Here is a 23,255-nt window from a genome sequence, read left to right on the forward strand (position 1 = left end):
TATACAAATTGGTTACAATTACAGCATTACACCTTTCATTAAAAAAAATTGCTGGTGATTCTTCTGGATCACGAGATATTGCCAATTTAGTGGACATAATGGATTTTAATTTTTTTTCTAGAAATAGGCTACGTTTTTCAGATAAAACGAGAGACTCCGGATATTCCACTTCAATTCAAGCAAAAATTTTTATTTAATAACAAATTTTTAACTTTTCATGTGTAACTTTTCAGTGAGTGAACAATTTCCTTAAGTGACTTTTAGATTCATTAAAACTGTTCATAAATCAATGTAATAACTAAAAATCATTGTAAGTGAGTAAGAGTAAGAAAAAAAAGGTTATAATGTTATAAACAAATTAATAAACGAAAGTAACTTTCGGAATTCGCAATGATTAGCTTTTTGAAATATATAGCTTTTATATAAATTACGAAAAATATTAATGAAGGATTAAAATTAGTTAAAAATAACTGCTGCTTAGACATTATTCCAAAAATCTCTGTAAAAAAATAAACATTTCTTCCATTTCTTCATGAATAGGCTTAATTTTTTGCGGAATCAACTACAAATCTCTTGACAATAATCGATTACTTCTATATTTTTATAACCATGTGTGTATTTTGACAATTTTTTCCAAAATAGGCTTAATTTTTGTTTGTTAAATAAACAACTAGAAAGCCTTTTGATCAAGAAATGTCAAAAATGTGCATTCGTGTATAAAAATTGTTTATATAATCAACTATTTTTGGTAATTTAAAAAATATGACAGCAAGGAATCCCTGGAAAAACATATCTAGTTGATTACGAAAAAAAGTAGGTCCATTCATAAAAATTGATCAAAATGTGCATTTTTGTATAAACATTCTTTAAATAATAACGATTTTTTTTTTTTGAAAAATATAGTAGTCGCAAATCTTTGGCAACACATTTATAGTTAGTTATTACATTGATTAATGACCGATTTAATGAATTTGAGTGTCTTAAATGAAATAGCACCACTGAAAATTTAGAAAAAAAAAAACTTGAAACTTTATTCTTAAATAACAAATTTTCGAAATTTATTTTTTAACTGGAAGATTTACGGCCATTTATAAAAAATCATCTAACTAAAAAATCTGATTAAAATGACAGTATCTCATGATACAGAAGAGTCGCCATCAATTTTTTCATGAAAGGTAACATTGTAACCAATTTCTATATATTAACGAAAAACAAAATAAAAGATTGCGATATTAACAAAAAATTAAACTGAAAAATTGTTTCGACTTTTTTTGTGTCAAAATTTAAAAAAAATTACGTATTATGTTATTAAATTGTATAATTTCCCCTACAATACTTCCAAATATTATAAAAATTAATTGCACGGTTTTGGAAATATTAAAATTATTTTTTTTTAATGTTATGGCAAAATACAACATGGCGTAAATCCTGTAATTTTGAAAATGTTCAAAAATTCTTTAAACATTTTTAAAGTTTCTTACATAGATTCTTACATAGCACTATAGTTTCGTAAAATTTCATTAAAATCTAACGACCACTTGCAGAACAACCTCTCTGAATTTTCACAAATCCTCCAAATTCCTTAGATTCCTCTGAATTCATGGTTTCTCTGAATGACATATATTCCTGGAATTCTCCTTGACTCCCAGAATTCATTGCATTATTTTGAAGTCCCTGGATTTCCTTTAGTTCCTCTTAATTATCTGAATTCTTCAAAACTCCCTGAATTCCTTGCATCAGTAAGATGATACTTTTTTCTCGGTCAATTTGAAAGAGCTCAAAAAATTTTAATAATTTTAAACATTTTGTTAAGGTTTCAAGAGAGCTCTAAACATTTTAGAAGATTTGAAAACGTTCTGACTTGGAACCGAGAATTGGTTAGAAGAATTAAAATTCTGAATTTAAACTGGCATTTTCTTTGTTAACTCATTTCTTATAACTCAGAGTTAAAATTATTTTCCAAAATTTAAGTTATATGTGAAAAATTATCTGTTTCGAGTCAAATAACAGTTCCTTACGAAAATCTCCGGTCCTAAACTCTAAATTGTAATTATCTATGGAATTTATTTTTTTATTTTTCCTCTTCTAAACTGAGAATAATAATTCGTTTAGAAAATTCCGTATACCAAGTCACAATTGAATTCATTTACAAAATTCCTGTTCCAAATTAGGACTAGATTTATTTACCAAAAAATCTCCTTCTGAGCTGGCGCATTGTCGAATTATTACCAAAAAGTTTGAATGAAAAGAAGCTTCCAGTTATTATTCGGAGAATTTGCTGTATTCGACTAAATTAGAGAATTCATAGAATTCATGGATATCAGCGAATTCAGGGATAACAGATAATTCCAGGATTGGGCATTTATAAGAATTTTGAATTAGGATTTATAAAATCGTATTTTCTATCTTCATTGATAATAATTGCATTACTTCAATTTCGCGCGAAAATGTATCGCTTCAAATTCGAAAGCGCGCTTAATTTAAATGGTAAAAGAAGTCAAAGTAATAAAAAAACATATTATTCGCATTAAAGAGTCCCTTATTCAGGGTTGCTACAATATCCAAATTTCTAAATTCTTCTATAGACATAAAACCAACCATACACCTAAAAGATTAATAACATTAATGTAAAAAAATTCTTTCTAAATACATTTTAAACGCTTTTTAGTAGGGTTTTCAAATCAGAAAGGTAAATTTTGAACCTAAGAAACAAATTTTTAGTTAAAAACAATTAATTTTCAACTACAAAACATGATTTTTAACAAAATAATTACATGTGGAACAAAAAAAAAAGGATTTTCAAGTAAAATAATGAATCATCAACCAAATAAATCGATTTTTAACAAATTAGTTCCACTTCCAAATAAGTGGTTGAATTTTCAACCAAAGAGGATGATTTTTCAACGAAAAACGTGATATTTGCTATTTCAACCAAAAAGGATATTCGCGATTTTTAACCATAATAATAAAATTAACTTCAACTTTAGTTTTTCAAAATTTCTCATACTCTATCAGATTTTCCCTCACATTTCCTGACTTTCTCGAATTACCTTATCTATATCGACTCTGTAATTAAAAAAAGTATATGTTTCTTTCACTCTAGAATGGTTTTGTAAAAATATATTTGGGTGTTCGTTTTAATCCAAGAAAAAAATTCCTGGTCATTTCCCGGGTTTTCCCCGGTTTGGAAACATTTTTCACGGCTAATAAAATGTACACATGAAAAATAGAAGGTAGTAACATTTTTAAATTGAACCATTTTTTAATGAAATGCAGATAAACTCAAAAATTACGAATTTTTATAAATTAATGGATTCAATGATTCAGACAAAAATGGTAAAAATTTAATCCTTGATATCATTTTCAATGATCTAAATTAAAGAATCAATGCACTGAAAATGTTTCATATTATATTATTTTAAACAATTTTAAGCTACAAACGTTAAAAATGGAAATATTATCATTTTTAACAGAATACTTCTTAGATTATAACTTAAATTATTTTCATTTTGAATAGTTCAAAGAACCTTGAAAAACTTCAAAATTGCATTTCAAAACCTTGAGTAATCTAGAAGTTCTTTTAAATTTATTTAAATTTAAAATTATTGTTGAAATTCTTTAGAACTTCTAAATGTCTTTTGAAATTAATCGAATTTTTCCTACAATTTCTAGAAAATCCTGCAAATTTAAAAACAATTTCTTGAAATCGTCCAGATTCTTTTTTAACAATTTTAGAAATCTTTTAAGATCTTTTTGAATACTCTCTTTAAAAAATTTTCAAAAAGAAAAATTATTTAAAATTTTTCTAAGAATCTTAACTATTTACACCGAAATTTCTGTATGAATTGCCGAATTTCGTCGCTAAACTCTTCGTTTAAATTGTTTTAAATCATTTCAAGTTTAAAATTAATTTTGAATCTTTTCAAAACTTCTAAATTCCACTTAATATAACTCAAATTTTTTCTACAAACAATAAGTTTTCAATTTTTATTTAAACACCAAAACTCAAAAATTTCACTTAAAAATTAAACATTCTTCAAATACAACGATTAAAATTGTAACGTTTAAAGTTTAAAAGCTCTTTGCAATTTTAACGATTCCAGGCTTTCTATGTCAACCAACTCAGTTTCAAATTATTTACTTTTAAATATATGGTTTCAATTTACTCGTCTTAAATGAACAATCACATATTTCTAAATATTAAATTTTTTTCTCAATTGACAAAATTTGAAATTGAATGGATTAAAAATTGAATATTTTAAACTAAAACAATATTTTATAACAAATACATTTTTATGAAGTTATTTTAAAATTTTAAATAATTGATACAGTTTAAATTTAAAGTTTACATTTTTAAATCACTAAGACTTTCGAATTGAAACCATGTCATGTTTAACGTAAAAATCGAGAAATTCTTAAATTTTGAACGGATTTCGAAACGTTTTATCAAATAAACTATCGTTCTCTTTAAATGCTTAAAAAGCACAGATATATTTTTAAAATAATTTAATTGTATTTACAGTTGATAAAATAAAAATGTTTTTTATCCAAAATTTTCAACTACAAACGCTTTTAATTTTTAATTATTTAAGTAGTCAACAATGCATATTAAAATTCTTTAAATTAAGAATGAAAACTTAAAAAGGAAAATGTTTAACGTAGAAAATTTTCGGATTAAGCATTGTAAACTGAATGAGGTCATAATTGAAAAAGATAACAATTAGACTAATTATTTTTAAAACGATTAAAATCGAACTTGGAGAAACTTTTCTCGGAAATATTTGTGATATTCGTAGTCAAAAAATATAGTCACTGTCATTTCCCGGGTTTTCCCGATCTCAAAAAATTCCCGCTTTTCCAAGTTTCTCGGTCCAGCGACCACACTGATATATCGCCGGTGCTTATTAGAACGAACCCGCAAATTATATCGCTGTGAAAAAAACACTTCTTATCATAACGCCATGAAAAAAAATCATCTCTATAAAATGTGATGAACAAAAATATATCTCAATAAAGACTTTGAAAAAAAATACATATTGGTAAACGCTGTGAAAAAACACGTCTTTATAAATACTGTGCAAAAAAACCCGCATCATTGAATGGCCATAAGAGAAAATATATTTTAGTAAACACTGCGAAAAGAACACTTTTTTGAAAACGCCATAAGGAAAAACTTGAATTGTGAAAACGCCGTGAAAAAAATCAGGGATTTGAACGAAATTAAGGGGCATTTTTCAATATTTGCCAACTATTTCGATAAATTTAAAAGAATTTGACTAAAAAGTACGCTTAGTCTAACAAATTATAAAAATATAATGAGCGGACGAAGGCACAATGTCAAAATTATGTGTTAATCGTATTTTATATAAAAAATAACGAAAAGGAACGTAACGAAACTTTCGTTACGTGCATTTTGTTTCTTTCCACATAAAACTTTGACGAGTTGGATTTTTAAGAGATAATTGGAAAATATCTGAAAATGCCCCTTAATTTCGTTCGAATCCCTGAAAAAAATACATTTTTTGTGAAAGCGCCGTGAAAAAACCCTATCCCTTAAAATGCCGTGATAAGAAACTTATTAATAAGGCATGGTCAAAAAATACTTATGAAAACGCTCGGGAAGCAAATCTTTTCACATCATTTCTTCAAGTAAATAATTACTTTTTCATTTTGTTATAATTATAATGGTTTATTATTTTATTAATAATAAAAGATCCCTGGAAAAACATATCTAGTTGATTACGAAAAAAAGTAGGTCCATTCATAAAAAATGATCAAAATGTGCATTTTTGTATAAACATTCTTTAAATAATAACGATTTTTTTTTGTTTGATAAATATAGTAGTCGCAAATCTTTGGCAACACATTTATAGTTAGTTATTACATTGATTAATGACCGATTTAATGAATTTGAGTGTCTTAAATGAAATAGCACCACTGAAAATTTAGAAAAAAAAACTTGAAACTTTATTCTTAAAAAGCAAATTTTCGAAATTTATTTTTTAACTGGAAGATTTACGGCCATTTATAAAAAATCTGATTAAAATGACGTCTTTGAAAAAGGTTTTTCTTCATAGCTTTATTTTACAGTGTTTTTTCATAAGCACCGGCGATATATAGTAATTATAATATATATTCGTTTGAACACTAAATGCTTTCAATTCTTTAAAATGCTCTATAAATTCTCTATTCGAGTTTAAATGCTGCGCATATTCTCGAGAGCGTTAGCTGAACATAAATTCTTGGAAATTTAAGAAATCTACATCGAGGTATCGAATTAAATTTAACTCTGCTAAAAATATTACTTTTCGACCACGTACCCAAAGGAGCGAGCGTGGTTATAGTTGGATGAGGATACGATTGAGGAGGCTGGGTGCTGGTGACAACTACAGTTTGTGTGGGTCCGGATATCATTTGACCAGTCGCCATGTCCACTTGAGAACCGGGCTCTACCATAAGAGTTCCGTTCGGATCCAGCTGTAGAGTATCGTGAGGTAGCTCATCTTGCTGCTCTCCACCAGGTGTTAGCTTTAAATGTAGTGGGTTCAACGAATTTAGCGGTGACTGTCTCAAGTTCTAGGACTGAAGGTCCATCATCCATACATCCCTTTCTTTCTAATTCATTCAAAACTTATCCTTACCCTGATGTACAACTCGTACCACAATCTGGCCACTTGAAAAAGAACCTCTGGATACACACCGCCACCTTTCTTCGCCGTAGCTTCGACAATGACGCAAGCCTTTTCAAGCATCAGATCTCCTTGTTCCTTACACTGAAAACAAAGTTCGTTGTAAAAACTTCATTTTAAGAATTCCCTGACATTACCCTAATTTTCCCCGACCATTATTATTCGAAGACCAGCATTTCAATCTGGCAACGTTCTTAACAGAGAATCTTGTATTAACGAAATAAAACAAATTTTCAGATAGAACAATTAAATTTGATCTATATGTGTCAACCAAAAACGATGACTTTGCTGCGATGAAAGATCAATTTTTAATCTGAAAGGACGAATTTTCAACAAAAAAGTTTAATTTTCGACCAAAAGAGATCACTTCTTAACCGAATAATTACAATTTCAACAAGACAGGTGAATTTTTAACAAAATTGCTGAATTTTCAAACAAATGATCGAGTTTTTTAGGATACAGTTAAATCTTGGAAAAAAAAGACTTTTCAATCCAAAAGGAAGAATTTTCTGTCTAAATAGACGAATTTTCAACATAACAGTTGAATTTTTGACCATGAAAGAAGAATTTTCAACAAAATAGTTACACTTTCAACCAAAGAGTTGAATGTTCAAGAAATAATTATATTTTCATTAAAATAATTACATTTTTATACAAATAGTTGAATTTTCAACCTACAAGATGGAATTTTCAACAAAGATCAACAAAGCAGTTTACTTTTCGACAAAAAAGGTGACTTCTTAACCAAATATTTAAATTTTCAAAAAAGCAGTTGAATTTTCAACCAAATGATCGAGTTTTTTACGCGTCAGTTATATCTTTAAAAAAATATGACTTTTTAATCCAGAAGGATAAATTTTCTGTCTAAATAGACGAATTTTCACCATAAAAGTTGAATTTTCGACCACGAAAGAAGAATTATCAACAAAATAATTAGATTTTCAACCAAAGAGTTGAATGTTCAAGAAATAATTAGATTTTCATTAAAATAATTAAATTTGTATCCAAATAGTTGAATTTTCAACCCACAAGATGAAATTTTTGACAACAAACGCAAAAAATATCTCAACAACAAAAGCAATGAAATTTCTAACAAAAGAGATCAATTTTAAATCTAAAAAAGCGAATTTTAAATCAAGGCGGTAAATGCTCAACTAAAAAATACAGATTTTTCTAAAAATTCATAAATTTCAACAAAATAGTTCAATTTTTAACCACAGAGATGAATTTTTAAGCTGAAAAGACAAATTTCCTACTCAGAATTATTTTTCTGTCAAGTAAAAAAAAGTTTATTAAAAAAAACACGAATTGTCGCAAAAAATATTGATTTCAACCGAATAGTTGCATTTTCATCTAAAGATAATTTTAAACCAAGGAGATTATTTTTCTATCAAAACAGATGAACTTGCAACTAGATGTTATCAATTTTCCATTCAAACTAGAAAATTTACATTACAGTGCAACTATCAACAAAAGAGATCAATTTTCAACTAAAATAATGCAGTTTTAATTAGAATTGTTAAATTTTTATTTGAAAAGAAATTAATATAAAAAAACGAATTTTTAAAAAATATGATAAACATAAATAAATAAAAAAAAATCTTTTAGCACAATGGTTCAACCTTCAACCAAGTAATTCACTTTTCAACGAAAAAAAATTAATTTTCAATACAAAAGGACAAATAAAAATAAAAATGTTTAAAAAATTGAATTTTAAACTGAAAGGATTAATTTTTTTCTAAAAAAGACCAATTTTTATAAAAACACATCAATTTTCAACAAAGCAATCGAATTTTTAACTAAATAAATGACTTTTAAAGCTGACAAGACAAATTTGCTTACAGACGAAACTCATTTTTGGCCGTTTTTTCTCTGTAAAATATTAAAACTGTCGACCCAAAAATACGAATTTTCGACAAAAAATATAATTTTCAACACAATAGAGGCATTTTAAATAAAATGAATTTTAAAACAAGAAGAGAATTTTTTAACCGAAAAAAGAAGAACTTACCACTAAAAAATGGTTAAGTTTTCAATAAAACTGAGAAAGTTACATTATTAGTGAAAAAAATAATTTTAAACAATAAAGCGAAGGGATGAATTTCCAGCTAAAATGATGAAACTTCAATTGGAATAGTAAATTTTTTAATTATGAGAAAATTAATATTCAGCAACAACAAAAACAATTTTGAACTAAAATGATGAATCTTAATGAAAAAATGATCTTCTAACACAGTCAAAACACCTTCAACCTACAACACCTTCAACGAAGGAGTTCAATTTTTAACTAAAAAGGTGCATTTTCAACGAATAATGAAATAGTAGATATTTCAGCTAATAGTGATTTTAATTTTATATAAAAAACAGTTAAATTCTACCAAAAGACGACGAATTTTAAACATAATAGTTGAATCTTCAACCAAAGAAGATTAATCCTTAGCAAAATGGTTGGATTTTGATCCAAAAAAGATGAAGTTTCTACTAAAACAAATGATTTTTTAAACCAAAAAAAATGAATTTTAAAAAGGTAGTTGAAGTTTCATTTAGAAAGGACGAATTTTGAACAAAACAGTTGAATTTTCATCAAAAATGTTGAGTATTTAACAAAATAATAAAATTTTGAATTAAAAATATAATCGTCGGGAAAAAGCAACTGCATACAAAGAAACAGTAATGAAAATATCCTGAGCATTAATATCCAATGATCAAAATCTTAATCTTGAACAATTTTGAACACAGAATCTTCTGTAAACATAATTTGCTTTTAATTTGGATTTTGAAAAAAATATTTCCAAAGTGTAGAAACACTTTAAATAACTGCCAAACATAATGAATTTAAATTTAAATTTGTAAATTAAGTTTATAGAATTATAATAATAAAAATAATTTTTTTTTTTTGTTAAAAGAAATATTGCCAAAGTTAGAGCATTTCTATTAGAAGCACTTTAAATAACTGCACAGCAATATAAATTTGAAATTTTAATCTGTAAAATAATTTTATAGAATTATAAAAATTAAAATAATGTTATTTCTATTTTTAACCCCTGAAGTGCATGCATGGTAAAAATCACGGTAAAGTCCATCGTGGGTGTTCAACACCCCAGCGTATTTAATCATGTATTGTTTAACCCCTATTGAATATTTTGTCACAATAAAATTATCCGATATAGTTTAAGGTATCTTTTATAAGGTATAGTTGATTTTATAGCCATTTATTTAATTTAAGTTTGTTAAAAAAATTATTGAAAAAATGGGGTTTTCACTTAAAAATTCATAACTCACGCTATTTTAATTATTTTAACCTGAAATTTATTAATATACTTTTGAAATAGTTTAATTTCATTAAAAAAATGCAACATGGGTGCTTTCAAAAAAATGTATTTATTTGCACCCGATGATTTTTTTACCTCCACTTTCAGCAGCTGCAGCTAGCAGACTGACGCTTGACGCAGACGCAGTATGCTAAACTAAACGACTTTACTTACAGTTAGTGTCTGCAACGAAAGCTAGATGGCGACACTCACTCCATTTTTTCGAAATAAGTATGGTTTATAAGAGTCTGAAAATTTTTTGGAGTATCTAACACCCACAATGCACTTTAAGGGTTAATAATTATCTAAACTTTGGCTCTAACTTTGGGAACATTTCTTTCAAAATCTTTAACTTCCACCAGACTAAGGGCCACCCTGAAAAAGGATAATTGAAAAAATGCAAATTTCATAGTACTTGTAAAATCGCCCTCTGAATTTCATTCGGGTTGAGAGCGTGGCAATGTGGAAGGCAAGAAAGTGCCAGTTCAGCAGCAGCTTTCACCAAATTATGATCACTGCCTCTGGAGGCAGTGTCGGCTATAATGGCGGCTTCCGGGGGTGTGAGATGTCCTTCCCAGGTGTCGATAAGGAAGCAAATCGCGGCTGTCCCAATCTCCGAAACTTGGCCATTAATCCACGAGACGTGACTCGAATAGGTTCTGCTTATCCAGTTCGGACTGACGCAGTTGAGAAGACCAAGGGCATAGATACCCAGCTGGAAGGCACACATACTAAGCGGCCTGTGGGTGGAGTGGCTGTTTTGGATCGTCGAGGAAGGCGTGAAAAGTGAGGTGGAACTGGTGCCACCGGCTTTTGAGAGGACTGTCTTTGCTAATTCGAACATGAAATGCGCGCCGGCTTCTGATGGTTGATTTGGAATCAATGGCTTTGGAATTGAGGCTCTTTTGTTCTTGTATCTGCAAAATATCATATATATTTCGAATTAGGCGGAATCAGTTTTTAAACATCTCGTGATTATTAAAGTTCAATTTCAGAATTTATATATTGAATAAATATTTCCAATAGTATATATTGTATTTATTACATATATATCTCGCGTAGTTAACTCCAGAAGATTCAAAATGGGGGAAAATTGAAATTTAATATATGAAAAATAGCTTTTTTTATACAAATTATTAATAAAAGTTTATATTTCATTTGTAAAATATAGTTTAAGTGGCAAATAACATTATTGTTTACAAAAAGAACGTTTCACAGTCAATATATTTTTTTTAATTTATATTTTTTGTGGCGAAAAATAAAAATAACCATATTTTCAAATTAAAAAACAAGCTGTTTTAGAGAAGCATCTTCTTCTTTTTTGACTGATTTCAAATATTTTTAATTAAAATTTTATCGGTTGAAGTTTCTTCTCTTTTGTTAAATGTTTAATTATTTTGTTAACAATTTGCCTTTTATCTGTTTTATTTTAGGTTAAAAACCGATCTTTTTTATTTGTAAAATTATAAGTTTTGTTAAAAATTCGTCCTTTTTGGTTGAAATATCAACTATTACATTTTACGTTGTTTGTTGAAGATTCATCTCTTTTCTTTAAAATAAACTATTTTTATCAAAATCAGTTAAAAAAATAAAATACTTTAAAAAAATTAATTACTTTGTTAAAACAATTTTTTGTTGAAAATTAACTTTTTAGTTCAAAATTCGACTTTTTGTTTGAAAATAATTTTTTTTGTTAAAAAATTCATTATTTCCGGTTGAAAATTCAAGTGTTTTGTTCGAACCTTTTTTTTCGTTCTAAACTATTTATTGAACTGTAAATTGAACTATTCAAATTTTGGTTAACATTCTTTTTTATTTGTGAAATTCATTTCTTTCAATAAAAATTCAATTATTATATCATTAATTTTTCAACTTGAAAATTAGGTATTTTATTTAAAATACGCTTTCTTGGTTTAAATTCAACTGTATTTTATGTAATATTAAAATCTTTTTAGGTGAAAATATCAACTATTCATTTTTTCTTTAAAAATTCATCTTTTTTTGTTCATAGTTATACTAATTTATTATCTCTATTGCTAAAAATTCAACTTTACTCTTTGAAAAATTCGATTTTCTTTTTGAACATAATGTTTTTAAACGAAAATTTAACTATTCTGTTTTTGATTAAATTTTTTTTTCTTTTTGAGTTGAAAATTCACTTCTTTTGCTGTAAATTAAACTATATTGGTGAAAATTCAACTTTTTTAATATAAAAATTTAACATTTCCATTTTTTGTTGGGAATTTAACAATTTTGTTGAAAATTCGTTTCATATTAGTATAAAATTTACCTTTGTATGTAGAACTTTAAATATTTAGTTAAAAATGTATGTATATTGTCAAAAATTTGTATTTTTAATAGAAACTTAAATATCTTGTTTAAAAACCTTGAAAACTCATCATTTTTGTTAAAAATTGAACTATTTAATTTTTGGTTAAGAACTGAACTGTTCCATTTTTGGTTCAAAATTTATCTTTAATAGTTGAGGATCCTACTATCTGATGAAAAAATGAATAATGTTATCAAGAAACGTACTTTGAATTTTTCAGTGAAAATGTATGCATTAGTTAGTTTATTAATTATAATTTTATCTGTATTAATTTTATTATAATTTAATTTTAATCTAATTTAATGTATTGTATTCATAATTAATCAATTTATTCATTCATTAATTATAAATGCGTGTAAAATTTAGACGCAAGAATATTGATTCTTTTAATTTATTTTACAAATGAACGGTGCGAACATCGCGCACTCCGGTGGGTGGTAAACTCTCCTATTAATACTATTCAATTCATTTAATAATAATAGTCTGCAGTATTAAGTCAACAGTTCATATACATTTTACGGTTCAATAATAATTTAAAATTGGCGCAGTTGATCAATTTTAAAACAATGAATATGTCGTTAATTTTTGGCACTAATTTACTGTAAAAAAATCTTCTACAATATATATATTATATTATATATAATATTTCAAAATTATGTCCGGTTTAATAAAAAATTATGTAAAGATATGTTTCGAAGTACGATTAGATTTTCATTACTTGAAGTTTTTATATATTTTTTATTTGCAATTTTGAAAAACAAATCGAAGAAAAAACATTAAAATCCCTATGTGAACTGAGAAAGATTTGTGTTTTTTAAAGTACTGCTGCATGGTTAAAACAGAATTTTATCATTTTCAAATAAATTAATGATATTTATATATTTATATGTTTATATTTATATATTTATAATTCCTTTAAGATTTTAGGTTAAGCATTTTACTCCAGAAATAGATATTTTAAAACAAAAATTATTACAGGTCGAACAAGATTAGCAATTTTCGAAAAATTGCAAGTTACATTAAAGTTTTCATTACAGTAAATGGGCCATTTAAAACGAAAATCGTTAGGCATCGAAGAAGATTTATAATTTTCCACAACTTTAGGTTAAGCTAGTTAGGATTAAAATATTTTGTATAATTGTAGCCATTTTATCGTACGTAAAGTTAGCGGTTTTCAACGGACATATTAATATTATAAATATATTTTGAAAATTTACAATTTTGAAAAGATTTAAGATAATCTTTAAGTTTTTCACCGGAAATCGGAATTTTAAAATAGAAATCAATAAATTAAAAAAATTTACGATTTAAAACATTTCTTTGTTATGTTATGTTAATATTTTTCGTCGAAAATTTTAATTTCTGATTTCAAAAATCATGCGATTTTTTCAAATTACCATTATTCTTTTGATTTTTATTCAGTCACTAATTGTACAAGGTTAAAAAATTTAAGTTTTGATTTTGTTCACGTTTTATAACGGAAATCGGTTTAAACTATTTATGGTTATGTTCACGTTTTTAAAAGAGGATTTAGAATCATGAAGAATTTGTTTTTATGTAAGTGTATGTTTGCGCTTTTCAAGAAAAATCGGTTAATTTTAAGAAAAATCATTGACTTTCAAAATTAAGATTACAATTTTGAATAAATTTAGGTTATATTAGGACTTTACGTTGGAAATTGGTAGCTTTTGACAAAAATGCGTCATTTTAATTCTCCATACGAAAGTATTATACATTTATTGAGAAGTTAGGACATCAATTTTCATCAATTATCAAAAATATTGTTCTGGCTTTTCTTTTTAATATTTTAGACAAGAGATACTATGAAATTCGGAAATATTGTATTAAAAATTATTAATTTTATATTTTAATTTAAGAATTGCAAGGGACAAATCATAATAATAATCGCCCGCGTGTTTGTTTTAAAATGTTTTAAAAATGTACTGTAAAAATTCAAAATAATTTTTATTATACAGAATAAAAATTTGCCCTAAAGTCCACTTTTCCGAATTACCGAACCTAATTTAAAAATTTCCGAATTAATATTTGACATATAATTATAATTTTTCTAAATTACGATTGAGCTTGATTTTAATTTTAAAGAATTATCATTTGTTCTAATTTTTTATTTTTCGGAATTACCAAATTCTCTCATTTTTCTGAAACACCATTATTTTGACATATATAAGTTTCGCGTACATAACATCAAACGTTAATGCCAAAAAATAGAAATAAGGACAAATTTATATTCGACGAAATGAAAATCCGGTCAAATAAAAATGAGGAAAAGTAGAATTTGTTAAATATTCATACGCCTCCGCCTCAATAGTCCCACATTTTACCATATAAACGTTCAAAATGATACAGTTTAAAATTTGAATGACTTTCAATTGTAAGATGCAAAACTGAAGGCCTTAATTCGTGGCATGCTTTTCAGTTTAAAGTGTTTGAAATTAAAGAATATTTAATTAAAACCTTTATAATTGGATAAATACAATCCTGAAGACTTCTAAATTAAAAATACAAATAAAAAACGCTTAACATTTTATGTTTCAAAATTAATTAAGTTCAAAATATATGATAAAACACATAGGATAATTGCAACTAAAATTCATACAACTGTTTAAGAAAAGATGGCAGATACACTTTACATAATTATATTCTCGAAAAAAGTTTTTAAATAAAAGAGTTTAAAAATTATATCGAATGGACCGATTTTGGCTAAACTTCTTTTAAAAATAGGTTCCGAATATACCATACTGATTTAAAAATTACCTCGGCTCTTTTGTTCTGGTAGATACTGGCTGTTGCGCTGTTTGTGTCTGCACAGTCTGCATGACCGCTATTACGTTTTCTTGTTCAGCACTTGTACTGCTGTGGGGTCTAGTGGAATTTCCTGCGATGCCTTCGGCCGTACTGCTCGCTTCGGTTCCAGTAAGTGGAGACGAGCACGATTTTTCCCGTCGGAAACTGGCCAACTATTTAACAAAAAATTGATTTCAGACTCAGATTATTAATTACTTTTCGATAATAAATTCAAGTTCAGGATTTAATCTACAAATTTCTGTTAGCTTGAACATTAAATTTGAAGCTTTTTGAAACTTCCACAAGTATACATTAAGTTTTTTTTCAATTCGAAGGCTTGGAATTTGTATGCATTGCATTCGGTATTCTTTCAGAATTAAAATTGTTTACCTGGCTCTTGGTGGGAGGATTAGAACTATAATAGCTGCTAACAATGGGGGATTTGATCAGTTGATGAACCTCGCGATCTAAAAGTTTGTCCATTATCCTAGCAATTTTCTTCGGTTCGTCCTTGTAGTGTACCAGAAGCGTTATCGCCAACTCTCCTCTGTAAAGTTAGAAAAAATATTATTAAATAATATGCAAATTACTTACGGAATAGAGACATTCCTAAATGCCCACATTGTCTCCCTAAATGCCCGCTAATAACTTTCTAATTGCCTGCCCAATCTCCATAAGTGCCCGCACAATCTCCATAAATACCCGCCCATCCTTCTTAAATACTCAATTAACGTCCTTAAAATAACAGTCTGCTTGTTCAACCTCTCTACCTGCCCGCCCACCATCCATAACTGACTAACCTAAATAAACATAAAAAATACAACTACGAAAAGTTCAACGCTCTAAAAATAAAATAATAACATAGCAGGGTGGCTAACCAAACTTCGAAAAAAATTCCAGGCTATTTTCGGGTTTCCCGGTCAAAAAATATATTTTTCCTGGTTGCCTTTTAAGCATTTATATTAATAATTATCAAATAATAATTGTATTATTATATCAATTTTGAAAGAATTAAAGGGGGAATGGGGGATGATGCATGAAAAAACGCCTTTTTATGATTCTTTTAGAGATCTTGTTAAAGTAAATGTATTTAAATCTTTTGCATGTTAAAAAGTATTATTTTCAAAATAATTAGTAATTTTTTTATAAAAAATATCGTGAAATAAGCCAAAAGCAGAGCAATTTTGAGTACGCTTCTTGAAAAAGATGATTTGCGGTTTCAGAGATATCTTAACGTAGATTTTTCGGAAATCAAAAAAGTTGCATTTAGTTAAAATATAAGTTTTTCCTCCCCCCAACGATCATTTCTAGGAATTTTTTTAAAAATTTTTGTGATCCTTTGAAGTAAAATATATGATTTTTTACGAAACTTTTCGTTATTATTTAAGTGAAAAACAACGTTAATGTGAAAAAATTTAAATAAAAATATCGTTCAGGGGAATATCGTGAAGAAAAAAATTAATTTTTTTAACGATTTCAGCTCCCTCTTTTTACATTACACTGCGCACACTTCACAAACGTAGAAAGTGTAGTGAAAACTAATAAAAATTCTATTATTTCATAGTATTTTTTATTGTCTTCTGGCACGTTCCTATATTTTGAAGCGCAGCTGCGGTCTATGAGAAGGGTCGACTTTAAATCTATAATTTCAAGAGATCTGCTACGATTGATTTAAATTATTGTAAAAGTGATCTCAGACGTCACAGCCCAAAGATCTCTCAAAACAGGGGACATAGAATGATTTTAAAAGAATAGGACAATAATAGGTGAATAAATCCTTTAAAATATGGTTAATATAGGTAAAATATTCCTAAAATTTCAAATTTAAATATATTTCATTTGAAACAAAATAGTGGAATTTTCAATAAAAAAAAGATTAAACCTAAAAAAATGAATTTTCGACAAAAGATGCAATTTTCTAACCAAAGGGACCGGATTTTCTATCCAAAAAAGCGAATCTTCAACAAAAAAATGTAATCCGAAACCAAAAAAGATGACTTTTTAACCAAATATTTAAAATTTCAACAAAATAATGAAAATTTCTACCAAATATTATTTGTATTTTTGCATTTGTATTTATTAGCAATAACCCAACAATTTTACACCAATAGAAATTTTTAAGAATTAGAATTTTTAAGCAACTAAGATGAATTCTGAATCAAAAATATAATAGTAGAAGAATTTTGACCCAAACAAGATTCCTTTTCTGCCAAAGGATGAAATTTCAATCTAATAGAACGGACTTTATATGGAAAAAGACAAATGCTCAACTAAAAATTTTAATTTGCAACCAAAAAAGATGACTTTTTAATAAAATATTTAAATTTTCAACAAAATATTTTTATTTTTAACATAATAATTAAATTTTACACCAAATAATAGAATTTTTAATCAAACGAGATGAATTCTGCACTCGAAATGGTATAGTACACTTTTCAAATAAAAACAATTAACTTTAAACCAAAAAAGATTACTTTTTAAGAAATGAATTAAATTGTCCAAAAAATAATGAAATTTTCTATCAAATAGTAGATTTTTAAGCGAAATAGATGAATTCCGAGTACGAAATATAAATAGTAGACTATTCGATTGAAAAAAATTAACTTTCAATCGTAAAATGTAAAAAGGATTTCTTTTCTACCAAAAAATGAAATTTCAATCTAATAGGATGGAGTTTGTATACAAAAAGACGAATATTCAACAAAACAGTTGAATTTTCAAACAAAAAGATGTCTTTTAAGAAAAAAGTTGAATATAAATATTATAATAATATAAAATTATCTCCGGTATTTTAACTGAGATGATCGTTAACACTGGTCACAGTTCTAAATACATTTTTTTCGAAGAGCGAGACAATATTTCTTTCACAATTAAAAACATCTGCAAAATTTCCGTTTTTTAAAAAAATACCAGGCTATTTCCCGGCCTCTTTCCGTTGCTCATACAATAATTCTAGGCTAATTCCCGGTTGTCCTGATCAGTGGACACCCTGAATGGATTTCGAAGTCCTCTATTCCATATCATGCCTCACAGTTTCTATATGATAAAATATAGGGACCAAAGGGTACTTTTTGTCACGCTCATAGGGTATTGTTTTAACGCTCAAAGGGTAAACCCAAATTCAGGATAAATTCATAATACTTCAAAACAATTCAAGTGTAAATTCAAAATAATTGAATTGATTTCTGCAAAAAAATTTTCATTTAAATTTAAATTAAATTAAATTTTTCTAAATTTAATTTTTTTAGTTTAGAGTTAATTAAAGGGAAACGAGAAGAATCCGATAAAATTAATGGTGAATTCAAAAAATCCCAATGAATTGAAAACAATCTAAAACTATGAAAAAACTTAATTGAATTCAGTAACTTTTAAAAGGAAGTTAGAAAAATTCATGAGAATTTAAAGGAATTTAATGAAATACCCAAGAATTCAAGGTGAGGTTCAAAAACTTCAGGATCAATTAAATAAAAACTTTTAAAACATAAAAAAATCCATTGGATTAAGTAGAATTTAGTAAATTTAGAAGAATTAAATTGAGTTAAAATGATTGAAGGGAATTCCAAAGAATTTAAAAGAATTTATCTTGAATTCCAAAAAAATTCAAATCACTTTCAATCTTTGAAACCCTACTAATTTAAAACCAAAAAAGTGACTAATTACTGCAAAACAATTCAAAATAATTTAAATGCATTGGAAAAATAAAAAAAACTCCAAGTAGTTCTGCAAAATTTGAATGAATTTAGAAGAATTTAAGGGAAATGAGAAGAATTTGATTAAATTTATAAAAAATCTAGCTGAATTTAAAAAGCAATCAAGTGAATTGAAAACAACGAAAAAATATGAAAAAATTCTATGAATTCAGTAAGTTTCAAGATGAATAAAAACACAAAACACTTTTTTTAAATACATTGATTTGAGTAAAATTGAGCGAATTAGGAAGAATTCAAAAGCAGTTAAAAGAATTCAGGATAAATTAATAAAAATTCAGGGCGAATTCCAAAGAATTTAAAATAATTCAGGGTAATATCCAGAGAATAATTTCAAATCTCTTCAAATTTTTTTAATTTTCTGAAATCCTGAAAAAATCTATTAAAATACATTGGGAGTTTAAAAATATCTTAAATCATGAAAATCCTCACAAATCTGATTAAATCTTTTAAAATATCCATATCTTCCGAAATTCTATAAAAATATAAAACCTTCAAAATTCATTCAAATTATTGAAATATATTAAAAAGTTCTCGGAAAGTTTAAAAATACCCTGCAATATTTCAAAATAATTCAGTACAATTCAGAAATAGGCATAAAACTTAAATGAATAGTGAGTTAACCCATAAGTTAATTTATTAAAATAAAAGTGAATAATGTGAACTTTTCATTTTAAAAAGTTACTAAAAAGTGATTTGAGAAAAAAATCACTAATAGTGACTGCCCTTGATTATTTTTCACAGCTAATTCTTACAGAAATTCCTTGATTTTTGCTGTTTTTTCTTTTTAAATGCATGAGTGTTGAAAGCTTTAAGCTTATCATAAATTTTTGCAAGTTCCATTATGGACTGAAAATAGGGTACCACAGGGACCAAATCTTAAAAATAGGATACTTTAGGAGCCTGAACTGAATATAGGGTACAATAGGGGATATAGGGACCGATCTACGCGGCCTGACATATGACAGTTAAATTGAAACAATTCGTTATTATTTTTGTTAAATTACCTTTGACGTCGAGTTCCTTCGCAAAGGAGAGGATGATCCGCCTCGCTTACGTTGGCCTTGAGTCCTAGGGCAGCAACGGCAGCATCGAAGCCAAGATTCTCGTCAACGTCTGTGGGCATTTTCATTCCTGCGAATCATTCCCTACTTATTTATTTTTTGCTTAAGATAATACAAGATTAATACCTTTTATTCTGAAAATATTAGTCGGTTGCTACTATTGCACTAGGGTTTTCTTCTCCAGAAAACAATTACGAACAAAACTCATAGGTACGACCTGATAAGATCAGAACGAAAAGGAAGACGCGACAATTGTCGTCTCCGTAATGGTGATAGGATTAGAAATATATTAAATTAAATTAACATACTTGACACAGTGAGAGCGTCGAATATGAAACTGGCGAGCATTATTGGCAGAAGAGCATGTCCCCTCGAACGGAGAACTCCATCTCTGAACTGCTTCGCTCTCTGTTTGATCATCAGTAATTCTGATGGTCCGATGGGAATTCGCTTCAAAAGTCCGATTAGTTCGCTCTCTTGGTGCGCTAATTTTACCTAAATATTCAACACGATTTTTAATTCAATTCTTTTCGATTGATTTTACCCATAAGTTATGTGGCATTTAAAGGCCGTGGCTTTCAAAAAGTCGCATTATCCGCATAAAAATTTCAAATATATTGCAAACAATATATTTAACTTACTATTTATTTCTTTAGGAATGCATCATATAAGTTTTAAAACAAAATAAGATATCAGTGGTATGCCAAAAAATTTAGATTTTAAAATTTCAGATCTTTTCCACGTTTATAAAAGATTATAGATATCAAGCTGAGAGCCTCATTTCAGAAAAATTACAGACTTTCAGGGGAAGCAAAAATATAATTAAAGAAAAATTATCACATAAAATTTAACTAATTAAATTGTCAATCTGAATTATTTTAAAAGAGAGAAAAACAGTCTTTGAATATCCAAAACTTGAAAACTGGAATTTTAATTAAAACATTTTTTGAATCCACATCAATAAATTACAATTTTGAAAAGCTCAGTACTGGAAACTTCATCTCATTTTAATGATAAGATTCCAAATAAGTGGATAAATAAAATTCTTATAAATATAAACACGATAAGATTTCAATTTCGAAAGTATTTACAATTTCTTTTATTTAAAAAAACTTCATACATTCTAATACAAATAATAAACTTCCTCGACACACGATCAGTTTAACTTTAAACTTTAAAAATTTAATTACTTTTCATATGCGGAGTTTGAGTTATTTTAACGATAAATTAGCTTCCAAATTCAGAGACGTTCGTATCTTAATTATCTTCAAACTAAACGATTTAATGGCATTAAAATAAAAGATATTTGAGTGTAAAATTAAAAACTTGTCATTCCTTACAAAATACAAATTTTTTCTACATTAAAAGAAGATAAAATTGAAGTTTCAGTACCTATTCTTTGCATATACACTTTTGCTGTAAACCTCACATTTGAAATAATATAAAATATAATTATTTTACGATTTTTTTGTTGATTGCTTTATAAACTAAAAACAGAATTAATTTATCAATTGATCTACATTGCAAGAAGTAATAATAATTTAAAATAATTCGATTTGTACATTTTAGTCATAAAATTTTCAATTATAAGGGTTCGAAATTTTTAATAAAATACAATTTTAGAATATTGAATACTTCCAGCAATTATAAAACATTCAAATTCAAGTGCTATTAATCTAAAATTTTCAAATTTTGAAAGCATCAATAATGAATTATTCAATTTTGAAATGTTGAAAGTTTGAATTTCATTGGAACTAGTGGAATATTAATAAAAACGGAGAAAAATATGTAAACAGGCACTGCCCTAGATCTGAGTCTCCCCAAAAACGCTATTTTCACTATAAAATTAAAATTATGATTATCATTATATCATTAAGCCGAATCCATTTGAGTAAAATCTAAAAACCATTAATTCAATTACAACCTACCTCCAAAGATTTGGTGCTCGCTGGCGGTCTCGCCATTTCCAATCCGAACAATCCTACTCTGAAAGACAAATTGTGATGTTCCGGATATTCAGCAAGAACCATGCAAAGAAATCCACACTTCGCTAAAGTTGCTGAAGCTAAACACGTGATCTTATGTGATGCAGGGTTGATTTGATGCTGAAACATATTCAAAAACTGGTAAAATCCTAAAAAATCGAAAAAATTTCAATGCTCTAAGCTGTATTATTTTAATTAATAGAAAATTGCATTTTTTCGTTAAATTTTCGTTTAAAAATTCCACTCTTTTTTTGAATGTTTGCCTTTTTTAATTTAAAGTTTACCTGCTTTAGCAGAAATTAAATATTTTTTTGATCAAAATGCAACTGTTTTGTTAGAAACTAAGCTGTTATACTATTTTCTTGAAAACTTAACTATTTCGTAGAAAATTTACTTTTTATTTAAAATTTATATTTTGGCGTTGAAAAATGAACTGAAGTATTTTCTTGATGAAAGTTCCACTTATAAAAAAAAGTTGTTTTTTATTACAAATTCATCTGTTTTAGTAGAAACTTGACCTTTTTTGGATAAAAATGCAACCATTTGGTAGAGAATTTAACTATTTTGTTACAAATTCATCCCGTTTGGTTGAAAAAATTTGTCTTTTTGAATTGAAAATTCAATTCTTATCGTAGAAACTTATTTTTTTTACAATTATTCAATTTTTGATGTTACTGAGTTAACTGGAATTTTTTAAAATGAAAACTCAACTTTTTTGTAAAAAAAATTCTTTTGTTTTAAGATAAATTTCATTATTTTTAATAAAAAATGCAACTGTTTGCTAGATAATTCAACAGTTTTGTTGAAAAATCATCCTTTTTGGTTAAAAATTCGTCTTTTTGGTTTGAAAATTTAATATTTTTGGTAGAAAATTATTTCTTGTTAAAAAATGCATAGTTTGATCGTGAAAACTCGACTAAAATCCTTTTTAACCAAAAATTCAACTATTTTTTTAAAAATTTATCTTTTTGATTTAAAACTTCATCTGTTATATTTCATTTTAATTTGTTGTATAAATTTCATTCTTTTTTTATTAAAGTATAAACTATAACACTTTTTCGTTGGCAATTTATCTTTTTAGGCTGAATACTCAACTATAATGTTAAAATTCAATTATTTTGTTGAAAACTCTAATATTTTGTTAGAGAGTTATCTTTTAAAGTAGAAAAAACTTTTTTTGGTTTGACATAAATTAATACATTTAAAAATGTATATAAAACATCATATGGTAAAAATATTATAAGATTAAAATTCTGGTATTTGAACATTAATGCTTTGAAATAAAAAAATAAGTAAAATTAATTAAATGGCAAAGAAAATAGCAGACAGATTTATCTGTTTAGTATATTATTGTGTATACTATCA

General features: G+C 26.7%; 1 protein-coding gene across 4 annotated transcripts in view; it reads right to left on the reverse strand.

The window, feature by feature from the left end:
• The window catches only part of LOC117181468 (zinc finger SWIM domain-containing protein 8), a 377,164-nt gene that overhangs the window by 18,787 nt on the left and 335,122 nt on the right, over nucleotides 1–23,255 (reverse strand). For 3 of the 4 annotated variants that reach the window (XM_033374148.1, XM_033374146.1, XM_033374145.1), the window contains 8 exons: nucleotides 21,834–22,010; nucleotides 20,214–20,400; nucleotides 19,849–19,975; nucleotides 15,525–15,681; nucleotides 15,105–15,307; nucleotides 10,416–10,917; nucleotides 6,642–6,773; nucleotides 6,321–6,528 (listed from right to left, as the gene is read on the reverse strand). In XM_033374148.1, coding sequence (XP_033230039.1) covers nucleotides 6,321–6,528; nucleotides 6,642–6,773; nucleotides 10,416–10,917; nucleotides 15,105–15,307; nucleotides 15,525–15,681; nucleotides 19,849–19,975; nucleotides 20,214–20,400; nucleotides 21,834–22,010 — 1,693 coding nt within the window. The remainder of the gene's footprint in view (nucleotides 1–6,320; nucleotides 6,529–6,641; nucleotides 6,774–10,415; nucleotides 10,918–15,104; nucleotides 15,308–15,524; nucleotides 15,682–19,848; nucleotides 19,976–20,213; nucleotides 20,401–21,833; nucleotides 22,011–23,255) is intronic. The other variant, XM_033374147.1, reaches the window with a different exon arrangement.

This window comes from Belonocnema kinseyi, chromosome 10 (assembly GCF_010883055.1).
Source record: "Belonocnema kinseyi isolate 2016_QV_RU_SX_M_011 chromosome 10, B_treatae_v1, whole genome shotgun sequence".
Taxonomy (NCBI): domain Eukaryota; kingdom Metazoa; phylum Arthropoda; class Insecta; order Hymenoptera; family Cynipidae; genus Belonocnema; species Belonocnema kinseyi.